This window comes from Scylla paramamosain, chromosome 6 (genome assembly GCF_035594125.1).
Source record: "Scylla paramamosain isolate STU-SP2022 chromosome 6, ASM3559412v1, whole genome shotgun sequence".
Lineage (NCBI taxonomy): Eukaryota > Metazoa > Arthropoda > Malacostraca > Decapoda > Portunidae > Scylla > Scylla paramamosain.
Genome location: NC_087156.1, coordinates 21,906,631 through 21,924,120, shown reverse-complemented (window position 1 = coordinate 21,924,120; position 17,490 = coordinate 21,906,631). Strand labels below are relative to the sequence as shown.

Sequence of the window (17,490 nt, the reverse complement as noted above, 5' to 3'; positions counted from 1 at the left end):
AGAGAGAGAGAGAGAGAGAGAGAGAGAGAGAGAGAGAGAGAGAGAGAGAGAGAGAGAGAGAGAGAGAGAGAGAGAGAGATAAGTGTTTGTTTGTTCGAGAAAGCAGTGATGTATGCTGTCCTTCACCCACATGTATTCTGGCCTCCTGAAGTGAGCGGCGAAGAGGAGGACCCGTGTGAGAGAGAGAGAGAGAGAGAGAGAGAGAGAGAGAGAGAGAGAGAGAGAGAGAGAGAGAGATGTATGGAGGCGGAGTGATATATGAGCGGCTGAACCAGGAAGAGCGTTATGTTTACTGTCACAACATCAACAATACGAGATGCTGATGTTTGAATGTATGTATGTATATAGGTATGTGTATGTGTATTTATGTGTGTGAATGGGTTGAAAGTAGAAGTTGTATTAGTTATAAAAAAAGGATAATAATAATAATAATAATAATAATAATAATAATAATAATAATAATAATAATAATAATAATAATAATAATAATAATAATAATAAAGCTGAAAGGAAAAAATCTTATATACGAAATAATAATAATACAGCAACAAGCAAATTCATAATATACATAAATGCATCAGATTAAAGACCATACAAGACTACAACTAGGTAAATATAGCAACTAGAGCACACACACAGACGTAACATACATACATACATACATACACTTAATGACACATACAGTAGACGTAACATGGTGACCCGTTGTGTTGACAGAATAAATATCCATCCTCTTCCTGGTTCACTGCTTCCCATACCTCACTCCACCCCCCATAAACATAAACATCTCTCTCTCTCTCTCTCTCTCTCTCTCTCTCTCTCTCTCTCTCTCTCTCTCTCTCTCTCTCTCTCTCTCTCTCTCTCTCTGTTTGTGTGTGTAGTTAGCAATAGAAATTGAAGTTATGATGCTAAACATACTGAAATCATCACTAACTACTACACTACCACCACTGCCATCACCATCACCACCACTACAGCCATTATGACCACTGTGTCTCTCCAGCAGGAGGCGGAGGAGCGAGGGGTCACCGTCAGGCCGTGGAAAGGCTGGCGACGTTGGTGGGAGACGCAGGTGAGCTGTAGACTGTGTTATCCCTTCCCTGCCCTCTGCTGCGTCTCCTCCAACACACTTATCCATCCCTCGTCCTCTGCTCCTTCTCCTCCGCTTCCTCGCTGCATACCTAACCTGCAATACCTGTATATCCGTGTCCTCATGATTTTGATTATAGGATTGTCTTTATAGTAGTAGTAGTAGTAGTAGTAGTAGTAGTAGTAGTAGTAGTAGTAGTAGTAGTAAAAAAAACAGCCTGAAAAACCCGTGTCACTTCACTTAAAGTCTTTTGAATGTAGTACAGGTGCAGCGCAGAAGTGTTTCAGAATACGGTCCTCAGAAGGTAAACTTTTCAGTTCCTACATCATTCTAGTCATCCTTCCTTGCACAGACCGATCTACGTCCATTCTGTAATAGAGAAACTAGAAGTGTGCAGCATACTCTAAGTGCGGAGTGGCCTAACCAATGTTAAGTATGACCTTAATAACATCTGCAGAACCGTTCCTAACATCACATGGGGCACGTGTAACCCATCCTAGGAACCCCACAGTCATATTGATTTTGATGAAAGATTCTATCAACCTCACTTTCCATTGAACACTACACTCACTTTCACTTGTGTTCTTGATCATTGTAGCCTGGAGATGGCCGAGGCCACCCGTATGCCCAGCACCATTATGGCCGCCCACGCCCGCGCCCGTACGGCTCTAGACGCCACCCAAACTCCTTGCTCGGCCCCACTCATGGTATTTACTCATGTATTTAGTGTTTATAATGTGTGTGTGTGTGTGTGTGTGTGTGTGTGTGTGTGTGTGTGGCAAGTAAGTCACTAATGTGTCTCCTGCAGGTGGGATGTCGCAGCTGGGGGGCGGAGGGGGATTGGGCGGCACGGTGGGGCTGGACCTGGCAGGGCTGGACCTTGGGAGCTGGGCGGTAACCTCTATTCAGAATGGAGTAACTGGTCCCGCTGCTCCGACGCTGCAGGCAGAGGCGGCGCAGGTCGTGCCGTGTCCCCGTCGTGTGCGGCGCCGCTGTCCAGAAGGTAAGTAACGCCAGGCAGAATTAAGATGCTAAATTGTGATCCAAAGGGTATTTTCAAATGTTTCGTCGTTCTGTCTTATACTTAACTGATTTTAGGGGAAACTATGGCGATTTTTAAGGAAGTTCTTGGGATTTTCAAGGAAGTTATCAAGGTTTTCATGGAAGCTGTCGGAGTTTTCAAAGACACCGTCGATGTTTTCAAGGAACTTATCGGGGTTTTCACCTATCATCCCCATCCCTAAATTTGTCTGATTTTCTTTTAAGTTTCCCCTAATGACTCGTCACTAGAAACCTGATTGTTATGCCACTGCATTCGAGAACCAATTTCTTCCGCTCTCTCTCTCTCTCTCTCTCTCTCTCTCTCTCTCTCTCTCTCTCTCTCTCTCTCTCTCTCTCTCTCTCTCTCTCTTTATCTATCTATCCAGCTTTTTAAGCTCGAACCCATCATTTCTTGCCCTATCCATTAGTACAGAACATTTCCTCCTTCTCTCCCCTCTGTTCTTACCCTTCAGGAGGAGAGGAACTGCTCGGGGGAGAGGTGCTCGGGACGGCGGCCCTTCCACATCATCCGGCCAGAGGAGTTCTCGATGCAGTCTCCCAGGAACGACATGCGGGTGCTTCTCAACTTCAACTCCATGTTCTACACCCGCTGGTCACGCTGGTCACCCTGCAGCAGGTCCTGTCTCACCCGCCGGCACAGGTCAGACAGCGGGTCACGGTTCACGGGTTGTGTTCGTTTGGTTTGCTAGGTATCTGTTCTACTTTTTTTTTTTCCTCTCTCTCTCTCTTTTTTTTCTTCTTTTCTTTTCTTTTTTTTTTTCGCGGGTTGGTTTAGTTTGCTAGATAGCTCTTCTGCTTTTTCCATTTTTTCTTCTTTTGCTTTGTTTTTCTTTTTTCTTCTTTTTGTTTTTGTTTTTTTCTTTCTTTCGTTCGTTCTTTCTTCTTTGTTTCGTTTTTTTCTTTCTGTTTTTCTTCTTTTCTTCTTCTTCTTCTTCCTCCTCCTCCTCCTCCTCCTCCTCCTCCTCCTCCTTCTTACTCGTCATCGTCGCTCTTTGTGGCAATTTCAGGATCCATTTCAAAGTGCAATCATGTTACCTGCTGCCGTAGACTTTTTAAATATATCTGACGCGGCTGTCATCCCCCGTGGCGTGTGTAGGTCGTGCAAGTATCCGCTGTTCTGTGGAGGCAACGTAGTGCACGAGGAGGCGTACTGCTACGTGGAGGGCTCGCTGTGTGAGAAGTGGTACCGCCGCAGCCGCCACCCACACTCACGCAGGAGGAAGATAGCGGATGTGAGCAGTAAGTATATTGGTCTTGGTTTGCTGTCTTAACTCTGGTACATCTGTCCTTGTCTTCCTTTGTGTTCCTTCTCCTCATGTTCCTCTTTCTCCTCCTCGTCATTATTTTCTTCGAGTGAGTTTTTTTCCTATAAGTTTAACATCACAATTTTTCAGAGATAAACTTCTCTCATCCCCACCATCTCAATTATTTATTTATTTATTTATATTTGTTTATTTAATTATTTATATATTATTTATTTATTTTATTTTATTTTATTTGTGTGTGTGTGTGTGTGTGTGTGTGTGTGTGTGTGTGTGTGTGTGTGTGCCGCGCGCTATCACCTCACCTGACCTACCATCACCATCACCTACCCTGCAGCCTCACCCTCGCCGTCCACCGCCCCGTCGCTGCCTTCTTCGGACAGGTCGCTGCCCCGGGAGTGTGGCATCAGCAATGTCACCAGCCCGGCGTGGAGCCTGCGCATCATCGGGGGCAGGATGGCGCAGCCCGGGGAGTGGCCCTGGCAGGTGGTCATCCTTAACCGCTACCACGTGAGTCCATCTGTCTTCATTTGAGTCTTAAGGCATCTCCTGAAGGTTTCTCTGACGCTGCAGGTGGGGGACGAGGCTGATTCTTCGTTTCTCCCAAGCACGAGGTCAAGTTGAAGTTATCTTATTCAGTTCATTTTCTGGGCGTGGGACCTCAAGGTTTGGAGAATTAAAAAATAATGGTGGACCGCAGTGGGTGTCTTTATGGAGCTGGTATTGAAATATTATAAATTTTTGGTCAATAGGTGATATAGATATATAAATCGATTGATAGGTAGATAGATGAAGAGGTATATAGGTAGATAGATAAATAGATAGTTAGATAGAGAGGTAAGTAGATAGACAGATACGTGAAGACCCACCTCATTGGTGCACCGGTATCGTATTGCTGGAGGGGAACAGAACACCGGCATCAGCGTGACGTGTGGTGCGGCAGTGCAGCGGAGTGTTAAGGTGCAGTCATCACGTGGTGTCATCACATCAATGCGTATTTTCCGACATCCTATCCTGCCTGGCTATCCCTCCTGAAGGCCGTGTTTTTTTTGTTTTTTTTCCCCCTTTTTTCTTTTTCTTTTTTTTTTTTTTTTTGCTTCATCACTCACGGTCAGGTTCAGTAACGTTTCCATAAAAATTTCTGGACTTCAATGGAGTTTACCCCGGCAGGAGGCTTTCTGCGGCGGGACACTGGTTGCCCCTCGTTGGGTGATGACGGCGGCCCACTGCGTCAGGAGAAAGCTTTACGTGCGCCTCGGCGAGCACGACCTGGCGGTACAAGAGGGACCTGAAATAGAGTACAAGGTAAGCAGGACTTTTACACAGTTTGTTAATAGGACTCCCAGCTGACGACGGGCAGCAGGTGGAAGGTAGAAGAAAATATTGATATTAATAAATAAGGTGTGAGTTTTTACTGTTTAACCATTTTTAAAAGGTAAAAAAGAATTCCTGACAATATAAATAATGTTCTTTAGTTAAGAGTCCAGCTCGCTACCTTTCAGAGGGATGATAACATTTTGTCTCTATGTTGTTTTGCTTTGACGCGGTAATTGGTTCCACTCATACCGCTCTTATAGACAGGGTGGATTCAAAATTTTCCGTCTCATCAACTCCTCTCCTCTAACTGACTGTCTCCAGCCTCTTTCTCATCGCTGCAATATTGCATCTCTTGCCATCTTCTACCACTATTTTATGCTAACTGCTCTTCTGATCTTGCTAACTGCATGCCTCCCCTCCTCCCGCGGCCCCGCTGCACAAGACTTTCTTCTTTCTCTCACCCCTATTCTGTCCACCTCCCTAATGTAAGAGTTAACCAGTATTCCTCAATCATTCATCCTGTCTGCTTCTGTATTTCCACCTTCCCATGACGTAAGCTTCTTCAAGAGGGAGATTTCAAGACACCTATCCTTTAATTTTTGACTACCGCTTTGGACCCTATCCGGGGACCGGCATCTCATTGGGCCTTTTTTATTTATTTATTTTTTTTATTGGATTTTTGTTACCATTGGTCGGTGTCCCTCCTACATAAAACACACACACACACACACACACACACACACACACACACACAGGTGAGCTCATGTTCAAGCGCTCCTCCCTGCAGGTGGCACGAGCCGTCATTCACCCTATGTATGACTCAACTACGGTGGACAACGACGTGGCGCTGCTGCTGCTGCCGGAGCCCGTGGAGCCTGGGCCACGGGTGTCGCCGGCCTGCGTGCCGGAGCAAGGTGCGGAGCTGCCCGTGGGCGAGTCCTGCACCATCATCGGCTGGGGCAAGGAGCGTAACACCCATATTTTTGGCACCGACGTCCTTCACGAGGCTGAGGTGAGCTGAGAGGGAGGGAAGGCTGAGAGGAGGAAGAAAGAGGAAAGAACGGAGGATGAACGGACAGTTATGTAAATAATAGGAAGAGATAGTGTGTGTGTGTGTGTGTGTGTGTGTGTGTGTGTGTGTGTGTGTGTGTGTAGTTTGCAGTGCCGTCAGTACAAAGGCGTATCATTGTGTCATCCCTTCCAGGTACCCATCATCGACAACCAGGTGTGCGAAGCTGTCTACGAGGACTACTACATCACGTCCAACATGTTCTGCGCAGGATACAAACGTGGCAGAGTCGATTCCTGCGCAGGGGACTCTGGGGGCCCACTGCTGTGTCACCGCCAAGGCCGCTGGTGAGACACGCTTTCATCATGCATCTTCATTCACTCTTCTGAACACAATCTCACGTCCTCAGGTATGCACAGGTGGCTGGAGTGTTAATTATTGTGTTTACAGGTACATTTATGGCATCACATCCTTTGGCGAGGGATGCGGGAAGAGAGGGAAGTTTGGGATCTACGCGAGGGTTTCCAACTACAGGACTTGGGTGCAGTCTGTGATCGCCTCCAGTTTCACCTGAGTCTCCGCCCAACCTTGCCCTGCTCCGCCGCTGTCACCTGAGGGAGGACCTAGACGTGGTGCGCATCTGTAGTCTTGGCCTGGACGTGTTCGTCGAAGCAGGACGTGTAGTGTAAATCATGATCTGCAGTTATCAAGGCCTGTATTTTGAAATGCTTCGTTCCCTCATAAGGATTGTTTTCTAAGACCACTGGATAATTAGTCGGGTTCTCATACTTGTTTCCCTGGTGATGATGCAGAGTCCTTGTTGACATATCGCTAGAATCATGGAAATTTCCTTTAAAGTCACAAAGCTTTCCGCCCACCAGAACGTGCAAAAAAAGTGGTAAGACAAGGCAGAGAAACGTTTAAGACAACATTTCAAAGTTAGGAAACTTTCAAGGTGGTAGTGTCAGGATTTTTCCTATAGTTCATACTTTTCCTATTTTACGTCCTGTTGCTGTTGCTGTTTGCATCATTGAACAAACTACACAGTGTCAGCATGAGACGCGCAAACGCAGAAAGCTCTTTACAATGAATATAACACGCGGGACAAACACATAGAGCAGTAATTAGTAATTAGTAATTAGTAATTAGTAGTTGAGATTACCAAGCATCGTGTCAATATTTATATGTTGTGCATTCAGATTCTCCTTGCGTCTTTCTGTACGTGCACTGTGTATGAAGTATGAAAAGCAGTAATGAGATGATTTCCATTCATGGAATACTCAGTGAAGGCTTTGTGAGGCGGAGTGAGATAGCCAGTAGTGAATCTTACCTTCTTTTTATCAGCAATTAGGTTTGTATTCAGAAACGCTTTGCTCTCTCACCAAGACTTTTTTTCAAAGGCTACAAAGATGATAAGCCGGGCTCTGAAGAGTGTTTTTCCTGTTTATAATGTTGAAATCCTGTCAAAATGTCACTAAAACAGTAAAAACACTCTTAAAAACCCGTGTAACTTCAATTAGAGCCTTTAGAAAGTTGTATAGGTGCGGTGCAAAAGTGTTTCAGAATATAGTCCTTAAGAAAATTACCCTATCAGCTCCAAAACACGCTGGAGTGGAGTGTAGTATGATCCCCCCCCCCCCCCTCTCTCTCTCTCTCTCTCTCTCTCTCTCTCTCTCTCTCTCTCTCTCTCTCAATACCGCGGAAATTCACGTGCTCACGCTCAGCAGGTCTACGGGTACTTTTGTTGACGCAGGACAAGTGGTGCACCTCCCGCTGCCCCGCGTGTTAATGTGAAGCTAGTTGAGCGAAAACAATGCAAATAAATAAATAGATAAATAAATGGATAGGTAGATAGATTGATAAAAAGGAAGGTAGATAGATAGATAAATAGATAGATAGATAGATAGATAGATAGATAGATAGATATATAGATAGATAGGAAGATAGATAGATAAATAGATTAATAAATAAATAGGTAGATAGATAGATAAAGAGACAGATACTAAACTGATTGATAGATATATAAATAGATAAATAAAAAAATAAAAAATAAACAAACAAAAAATAAATATAAAATAACGACACAGCTGTCGCAAGCAATAGTAAACATGTACCAAAACGTTAAATAAAAAAAAAAAAAAGAAAAAAAGAAAAGAAAGAAAGCATCCTGACAAGAAACACTACGTATTCTCGGCGGGGACGTTCACTTAAGCAATGTGCGTGGTGAGAGTACTACCCTCTTGATAGGAAAGCACAACCGCTCCTCAACCCTTGCAGATACGCCCTACATTCTTGACCTTTTCATGACCTCAAATCGTTCTGCTTATGCTGTCACCCTCTCTTCTCCGTTGGGCTCCTCCGATCACAATTTCATATCTGTATATTGTCCTATCGCTCCAATCCCTCCTCTGGATCCCCCTAAGCGAAAGTGCCTCTGGCGTTTTGCCTCTGCTAGGTTGGGGGACCTGAGGAGGTATTTTGCTAATTTTCCTTGGTTGACTACTGCTTCCGTGTCAGTGACCCGTCTTTGTGCGCCGAGCGCATAACAGAGGTGATAGTGTCTGGCATGGAGGCGTACATTCCTCACTCTTTTTCTCGACCTAAACCTTCCAAACCTTGGTTTAACACAGCTTGTTCTCGTGCTATACATGATAGAGAGATGGCCCACAAAAGGTACTTAAGCCTTCCTTCACTAGAATCTCATGCACTTTATATTTCTTTCCGGAACCATGCCAAATCTGTTCTCCAACTGGCCAAAAACTCCTTCATTAACAGAATGTCAAGATCTTTCAAGATCTAACTCCCCTCGTGACTTCTGGCATCTAGCCAAAAATATCTCCAATAACTTTGCTTCTTCTTCTTTCCCTCCTTTATTTCATTCATATGGCACCACTGCTATCACATCTATCTCTAAAGCTAAACTCTTCGCTCAAACCTTTGCTAAAACCTCTACCTTGGACGATTCTGGGCTTGTTCCTCCCTTTCCTCCACCCTCTGACTACTTCATGCTACCTATTAAAATTCTTCACAGTGATGTTTTCCATGCCCTCGCTGGCCTAAACCCTCGGAAGGCTTATGGATCTGATGGAGTGCCTCCTATTGTTCTCTGAAACTGTGCCTCCGTGCTTGCACCTTGCCTAGTCAAACTCTTTCAACTCAGTCTGTCAACATCTGCCTTTCCTTCTTGCTGGAAGTTTGCTTACATTCACCTTGTTCCTAAAAAGGATGGCAGTTCTAATCCCTCAAACTACCGTCTTATTGCTTTAATTTTTTGTCTATCTAAAGTTTTTTTTTTTAATCTATCCTCAACAGGAAGATTCTTAAACATCTATCACTTCACAACCTTCTATTTGATCGCCAGTATGGGTTCCGTCAAGGCCGCTCTACTGGTGATCTTCTGACTTTCCTTACTGAGTCTTGGTCATCCTCTTTTAGAGATTTTGGTGAAACTATTGCTGTTGCCTTGGACATATCAAAAACTTTTGATAGAGTCTAACACAACGCTTTGATTTCCATACAACCCCCTTATGGCTTCTATCATTCTCTCTGGAACTTCATCTCAAGATTCCTTCTCAAGTTTCTTTTCTGACCGTTCTATTGCTGTTGTGGTAGACGGTCACTGTTCTTCTCCTAAATCTATTAACAGTGGTGTTCCTCAGGGTTCTGTCCTGTCACCCACTCTCTTCTTATTATTCATCAATGACCTTCTAAACCAAACTTCTTGTCCTATCCACTTCTACGCTGATGATACCACCCTGCACTTTTCCACATCTTTTTCATAGACGTCCAACCCTTCAGGAAGTAAACATTTCACGCAGGGAAACCACAGAACGCCTGATTTCTGATCTTTCTGAAATTTCTGATTGTGGCAGAGCAAACTTGGTATTGTTCAATGCCTCAAAAACTCAATTCCTCTATCTATCAACTCGACACAACCTTCCAGACAACTATCCCCTCTTCTTCAATAACACTCAACATTCTACACAGAACATCCTCGGTCTGTCCTTTACTTATAATCTGAACTGGAAACTTCACATCTCATCTCTAGCTAAAACAGCTTCTATGAAGTTAGACATTCTGAGACGTCTCCGCCAGTTTTCTCACCACCCCCCCCAGCTGCTAACTCTGTACAAGGGCCTTATCCGTCCATGTATGGAGTATGCTTCACATGTTTGGGGAGTTCCACTCATACCGCTCTTTTAAGACAGGGTAGAATCAAAAGCTTTTCGTCTCACCAACTCATCTCCTCTGACTGTCTTCAGCCTCTCTCTCATTGCCTCAGTGTTGCATATCTAGCTGTCTTTTACCGTTATTTTCATGCTAACTGCTCTTCTGACCTTGCTAACTGCATGCCTCCTCTCCTCCCGCGGCCTCGCTACACAAGACTCTTCTTTCTCTCACCCCTATTCTGTTCACCTCTCTAATGCAGGAGTTAACCAGTATTCTCAGTCATTCATCCCTTTCTCTGGTAGACTCTGGAACTCCCTGCCTGCTTCTTTATTTTCACCTTCCTATGGCTTGAATTCCTTCAAGAGGGAGGTTTCAAGACACTTATCCTTCAATTTTTGACTACCACTTTGGACCCTTTTCTGGGACTGGCGTCTCAGTGGGCTTTTTTTTTTTTTTTATTGGATTTTTGTTGCCCTTGGCCGGTGTCCCTCCTGCATTAAAAAAAAAAAAAAAGTCAGCTGGTGCAGGGTGAGGAGGCTAGTCAAGTGAAGCGATTCCAAACCCTAATCCTAGCCTAGCCTATATACATGCAGCGTGTTGTGAGATTGGATTCCTTTCTTTAGTTCTTTTCGTTTTTTTTTTTTTTTTTTATTAATTGATTTATTATTTAATATTTCTTTTTACTTTTTTTTTCTGTTGTCTGTGTGGTTTAAGTAGTAATTCGTTCCTGGTCTGATTTTCCTTAAATTTACCAAATATTTTTTTTAAGTTTCATTTATTATTATTTTTCAATCCAGACATTCTTCCATTCTCTGTCTCTCTGTCTCTGTCTCTCTCTGTCTCTCTCTGTCTCTCTCTGTTTCTCTCTGTCTCTCTCTGTCTCTGTCTCTCTCTCTCTCTCTGTCTCTGTCTCTGTCTCTCTCTGTCTCTCTCTCTCTCTGTCTCTCTCTCTCTCTGTCTCTCTCTCTCTCTCTTTCTCTCTCTCTCTCTCTCTCTCTCTCTCTCTCTCTCTCTCTCTCTCTCTCTCTCTCTCTCTCTCTCTCTCTCTCTCTCTCTCTCTCTCTCTCTCTGTTGTTTGTGCCAAATTATCTTAAGTTTCTCTTATTATCTTCCTAATCAAAGTTTTTTTTTTCTCTCTCTCTCTCTCTCTGTTTTCCTGTTGTTTCTACAGCTAAGAACATTGTGCCAAATAATCTTAAGTTTCTCTTGTTACTTTTCTTAATGCAGCCACTAACTGAGCACACTGAGGTAGTTTAAATAACTTATCATAGAAACCTAATAGAGATAAAGTGGTAATAAGAAAAGTTCAGGTATTCTAGACAATGGGTATATTTTCTTAAGTAGTTGTATTCGTACAGGAAATAAATAGGAAAATTATTATACAAACAATGCCAACTCGGAAATCATTTGGGAAACAAAGAGAAGAAAGGGAAAATTCAACTATTCTAGACATTACGTATATTTCCTTAAGCAGTATATTCACACAGGAGATGAATAGCAAGAATTACTTTATTACCAGTACCAAACGGAAATCATCAATAAAACAGCGAACATTAACTTCTTTCCTGTATATTCCACCAAGACAATGAGGGGATTTCACTGCACAGCAATACAAGCACTGGCTACCTTCCAAAATCTTGCCCTTACCTTCCTATCTCACCTCACTATTCTGAGGCTGTTTGGGACTGGCTTGCAGGGCTGCTCTGGTCTGGACTGGCTTATGTGTTATACGATGTTGCCTTGTTTTATGTAAAGGTGTGTCTTGTAGTTGACAGAGTCTTTATGGTTTTCTCACTTGTTATTTTAGTAATATGGAAAGAATGCAACTCTGCACTAGGAGAGGGGAAAATCCTTGAGAATCTAACTAGTTATCATAGTGGTTTTTAGATATAATTTTCTTTAAGGGAACAGAAGCATTTCAGAATAATTTCAGAATACAGGCCCTTGTGTACATCTTGGCATGAGTGTTAGGAGTCCTTACTCAGTATTAGAAAAGGGAATGTCTGCGTATGATGATGATTGTTATTATTTTTTTTTTTTCGACGCACTTCAGTAGATGTCTGAGATGGATTGCAGTACGAGTATACGTATAGCTTGGTCTTAGAGTCGACTGTTGAACGAAGCAAATAATGTAACTTTTTTTTCTTCTTCTTCCTGGACGTAAGCAGGCGTGACTAGAGATTTGCCTTGAGTCCCGGGGAGGGGAACACAGGGGCGAGCCACGTTGCCTACACATGGTGTCTTCTTTTTCCTTTCCCTCCTCCACCCCCCCTCGTCAGCGTCTCCTTGGCTGCAGCACCTCAATGTGACCTGACGAACGTGATATGTAACACACACACACACACACACACACACACACACACACACACACACACACATGTATATAAATAATATATTTATTGTTCTATATAGCATTTATACTTTTTTATAATAAAGTTGTATCGAAAGACATTGAAGTCATTGACCATGTGGAAGTAAAGGAGAAAATACTTGGATGGATATTAGACTGGCTTTTTTTTTTGTCGTTTATTTGTTCATTTATTTATTTATTTTTGTTGTTGCTATTGTTGCTGTTGTTGTTGCTGTTGTTGTTGCCTTTGTGTGTGTGTGTGTGTGTGTGTGTGTGTGTGATCCAGTTTGATAACACGTGATACAGCCAGCCTTGGTGGTGCGTTATGACAAGCCAGCCATAATATACAGGGCGTAAACTACGTGCCTGTGCTCCCGGTGTGCTGTGGAAGGTCCCCTCTGGACCTGCACTTTTTTTTTTTTTATGGTTTATTCTCTATTAAGTGTGTGTGTGTGTGAGTGATTCACCTACGGTCGTCTGCTGGTCACCCAGCTAGCCGTTCCTCTACAGAAAGAGCTCATAGCTCATAGTGACCGATCTTTTGATAGGACTGAGACCACTTACACACCTTACAAAAGGACAGCCAGGTCACAACCCCTCGGGTTACATTCCCTACCTACTTGCTGCTAGGTGAAAGGGGCTACACATTATAACCACTGGACTACGCTGTGTGTGTGTGTGTGTGTGTGTGTGTGTGTGTGCTCTCGCATATATACTCATATACACGCTCATAAACATACACAGCCTCTTGTTGTACGAAATATTATGGCAAGTGCATCGTTCACAGTGGAGTGGCAACAGAGCAGATGGCCTTGAGAAGGAATGGCTGGTGGGGAAATTTCAAAGCCGTAACTGTAATAATTTTGCAGGTAAAGTGATGGAAACGTTAAAATGGCTTACCTTATTATGCTTTTTTATTAGATTATAATGAGTAAAACTGAGCTGGGCAAAGAAACAATCCAGTGTTTAATTCCGTTAAACACCTACATCACAGCCACCAGCCACAAGCCAGGTGGATATAAAGATGTCCTTCCCCTGCACGGCTTTACTTGGCCGCTGTCAGCCTCACCATGAAGTTCCCTGCCATCCTCACTTTCTGCCTCGCTCTCCTCGCCCTCCTGTTCTCCTCTGAAATAGCCGATGCCTCCATGAAAATTGTTAACATCGTGAACCCGCCGTGTCGCGAATGCTACGTGTACTACAATGGGAGGTGCCGCTACAACCACTTGCAGTGTTCCATCGCCCAAGCCCCGCAACACCCAACAGAGATAAGAGTGGCCTGATCGTCGCCCTTGGTGAGTGGCCTTGATTGCCATCTCATTAGAATATTGGAGTGTGTTATAATTTTCATCGTTATTATTATTTTTATTACGCAAGGTTAATGTAGTTGTTGACCATGTCAATTGTGTGTGTGTGTGTGTGTGTGTGTGTGTGTGTGTGTGTGTGTTGTTATTGTTGCGACCCTCTCTCTCTCTCTCTCTCTCTCTCTCTCTCTCTCTCTCTCTCTCTCTCTCTCTCTCTCTGTTATAATTTCTCTCTATTGTTATTTGATTTTATCTCTTCCTCTCCTTTCTTTCAAGACGAGGGCATGGTAGTCAGCCTCACGCCGTCGTTTAATGATCCAACTCGCTCGTTGTCTCGTTCATTCGTTGCTTCAGCGTGCCGGAGCTTGGAGTCGAGTTTATTCCAATACTATTCTTCACCATATCTTTGCTATTGTTTCTATATTACAATATATATATTTAATCTCTTTTAACAATTTCTCATTCTCATCGTTTCTCACGGATCTTACTTTAACCTAATTGCAGATATATATATATATATATATATATATATATATATATATATATATATATATATATATATATATATATATATATATATATATATATATATATATATATATATATATATATATATATATATATATATATATATATATATATATATATATATATATATATATATATACATATATATATATTGTTACACCAGGGTTATGGGTGTGGGTGGCAGCACTGTTGGAGCTGGCAGCACTGGGAGAGGCGGGAAGACAGAGAGAGCGGAAACGCCTGACCGAAGAGGAAGCGAGCGTGTGCCTGCCTGCTTTGGAAGTGTTTTCCTGCCTGTTGAGTGCCTGTCGTCCCCTGGGTGATTTGCGGTGCCCCTGTGAACTTGTAAAGCAGTGTACTTGCGGAGGATTTGTCAATAAACCTATGAAATAGTGCCCGTGTTTTCTCTTGTGCCCAGGCCTTGTGTGTGTGTGTGTGTGTGTGTTGTTCTGGCGTTCAGTGTGACTTATTTGAGGCCCCCTGTTCTAGTTTCTCGACCTGTGCCTGTGTGGATAACACGCCCACCCAGAGTGAGGGGTGGGCGCAACAATGTATATATATATATATATATATATATATATATATATATATATATATATATATATATATATATATATATATATATATATATATATATGTGTGTGTGTGTGTGTGTGTTGGCAACCGACCCTCTCAGGCTGGTGGAATGAGGTCGATCAGTTGACCTTTAGCTCCTGCAGTGAGATGTATTGTTCTTCATCTCTATAGTGCGGATTTAAATATCATCCTGTTCCTTTTTGAGTGCATGGACGAGAGTTGAGCTCAAGAGGTAGGTTTGCCACAACGTTTTGTATGCACTGTTTTAGCTAGGTATCAAGAATAATGAGGACGCACGTTCCTTGGTATACATCAATGGGGGATGGGGACAATTGGATGGCCACAGGTATAGGGAAGGGGGAGAAGAGGCTGACTAGTAAAGGAATGGGCTCGAGAGTATTCTGGTGCCACACGCAGAATAATAATACAGCAGCAGTCCTGAGGCGCCACTGGATTCATGGGAAGGTTAAGGTACGTACTACGTGTTGCTCCTCCTGCCTCGCAACACTTGCTCTCATCCCTGCCATAACTACAGTGAGATAGAGGTGGAGGAGCCACGTCATAAATTTTTTGCTTGTTACGTTGCTCTTCCTTCCAGCGTGTTGCTTAGCGTGCTTCTGCATTTGTTCTGATAGTTCCTTCATGGTGAATTATTGGATTTACTCAGTTATACCATATTGCACTGTACCGAGTATGTAAGTTGATGGCCTCTAACGATTGTTACTACTTGTTACTGCCGCTTGTTGATTGTCTAACATTTTTTTTCTTCCTTGTTCTTGTCTTTGGTTCATTTATTGTTATTCACCTTTCTTTCTCATTTCTTCCCATTTTGCCTCGTGTTTCCATAATCACTGCCACTGTCTGTCTCAGCACGCCACGAGGATGCGTCATGCTAGGACTTACAATAAAGACCGGTGCTTTGAGTCAAGTTTACGTGGTGCTTAAGTTTCTCTCTTATATAACCTGTCTGTTTAAATACTCTGCGATATAGAGTTGATATAAGTTTGAAATATCCATACCCATCATTCGCTGATTTCACATTAAATGTATCTACTACTGTGTGTGTGTGTGTGTGTCGCAGAGAAGATATTTGAAGCGCAGTTGTGGGTAGTGAGATGTGACTGATAAACCAGCCGTTTGATAGGCTTTTGTACCCAACAGGACAGGCAGGGTGACGCGTCAACTACCACCAGCTGTATCGGTAGCGAGCGAGGTAGTGTGACTGAGGCAGGAGTGCTGGTTGCTGTATGCCTGTAGCTTCTGTAGGCTTTGTTCCTGGAGGACTGGCTATCCCTGTACGTCTCTGGAAGTCCTGGATGGTCTGCTCCAGCCTGTCGTTTTTATTTTTATTTATTTATGATTTATTTATTCATTTATTTTTATTAAAGCTTTGTTTAGTTTTGAAACATCAAATTTTATTTATTTATTTATTTATTTATTTATTTATTTATTTTTATTATTGTAAGGGCTCCAAATAAAACAAACACATGAATATACGTGTATGTACGGTTTCACATTTTATCGCTACACTGACACTTCAAATAGATAAAGAAAGCAACTGTGCCCCTTAGTCCCCCTTCTAGACACCTATGCAGGAACTTAACATAACCTCGCACTGGCCAAGGACTGAATACTAAAACGGTCTAGCCCTTGGCATTGACCACTTTGCTAACGCATCCACCTGAAACAAGTCATGAGAAGAAAAAAGAAGAAAAAAAAAAATAGTAAGATTATCAAGGTTATTTTTTGTCCGTTCCTGCGTTCTCATGAAAGCTGAGAATCTAGCCTGTAGCTCCCCTACCTAGCCGTTAAGATGGATCTGCTACTGTTGGTGTTTTTGCTTTTCTCCCTTATCTCAAGTATGTCGATGTATATAGTTCCATCTGCTACATAGTTCATAAGATACTTAAGCATTAGTAGATCAGCCGATGTAGTTTCTATTTTCCTACCCTATTTTCACGCCACTGTTTTTATTTTTATATATTTTACGTTTTATTTTCATTTATTGTGCATATGCGTTGAAGGGTCTGTGGCGTTCCAGCACAAGGAAACATCATGTGGCTGAAGGCAGAAACCATTGTGATGTATTTCAAGACCACACTTTTCATGCATAATGCTACTTATACCAGCAGCCAGCTTATGGTAGGAGGATATGGGCTTATTTTGAGTACCAAGTTGCGACATAACTCTCTCTCTCTCTCTCTCTCTCTCTCTCTCTTGAACGAAATCAGTCATAGGCAGAGATAAATATATAAGCTGGCAAGGGGTTCCAGAGTTTACCAGTCATGGGCAAGGGGGAAATACAGAAACAGGCAGGGAGTACAGAGTTTACCAAAATCAGTCTTTCCTGTAGGCTGGAGTGAAGGGATAATTTAGGCTCGTAGTGTAGGGCGGCTGGCGTGTTGTTGTGGTAAAGGAAGCGGCGGGCATGGCAAACGTCTTTATCCTAGACAACGGCGCCTATACCATCAAGGCTGGCTTCTCCAATCAAAATGAGCCCAGGTATGTGAGCTGTGGTGTGACTGGCAATGTGGAGCAATGTGTGTGTGTGTGTGTGAGGGAAAGGGATAGGAGCAAGAGGCGTGTGGTGTATGTCTGTGTGTGAGAAAAGTTGTGTGTGAAGGAAAGTAAAGTGTATCTGTGTGTGTGTGTGTGTGTGTGTAGAGGAAAGTAAAGTGTGTGTGTGTATGTGTGTGTGTGTGTGTGTGTGTGTAGAGGAAAGTAAAGTGTGTGTATGTTTGTGTATATGTGTAAAGGAAACTAAAAAGTGTATGTGTGTGTGTGTCTACCGTAATATTTTTTTTTATTTGTCTAATATATTC

General features: G+C 42.8%; 2 protein-coding genes across 5 annotated transcripts in view; both read left to right on the top strand.

Annotated features, from left to right (window-relative positions):
• Window positions 1-982: 982 nt before the first annotated feature.
• LOC135101045 (transmembrane protease serine 9-like) lies at window positions 983-14,484 on the top strand. The gene is given in 12 exon segments (XM_064004619.1): window positions 983-1,072; window positions 1,689-1,750; window positions 1,899-2,020; window positions 2,023-2,093; window positions 2,605-2,792; window positions 3,249-3,391; window positions 3,752-3,924; window positions 4,585-4,719; window positions 5,519-5,743; window positions 5,936-6,087; window positions 6,191-13,555; window positions 14,256-14,484. Coding segments are annotated over 11 exon segments (1,485 nt in total). The 3' UTR covers window positions 6,315-13,555; window positions 14,256-14,484.
• Window positions 14,485-14,769: 285 nt separating this feature from the next.
• The window catches only part of LOC135101396 (actin-related protein 6-like), a 31,817-nt gene continuing 29,096 nt past the window's right edge, over window positions 14,770-17,490 (top strand). For 3 of the 4 annotated variants that reach the window (XR_010269256.1, XR_010269255.1, XM_064005323.1), the window contains exon 1: window positions 17,012-17,170. Coding sequence is in view for 1 of the 4 variants with exons in the window: in XM_064005323.1 (XP_063861393.1) it covers window positions 17,097-17,170 (74 nt within the window). In the remaining 3 variants the exon portion in view is untranslated. Of the gene's footprint in view, window positions 14,901-17,011; window positions 17,171-17,490 lie in introns of those variants that run through there. The other variant, XM_064005324.1, reaches the window with a different exon arrangement.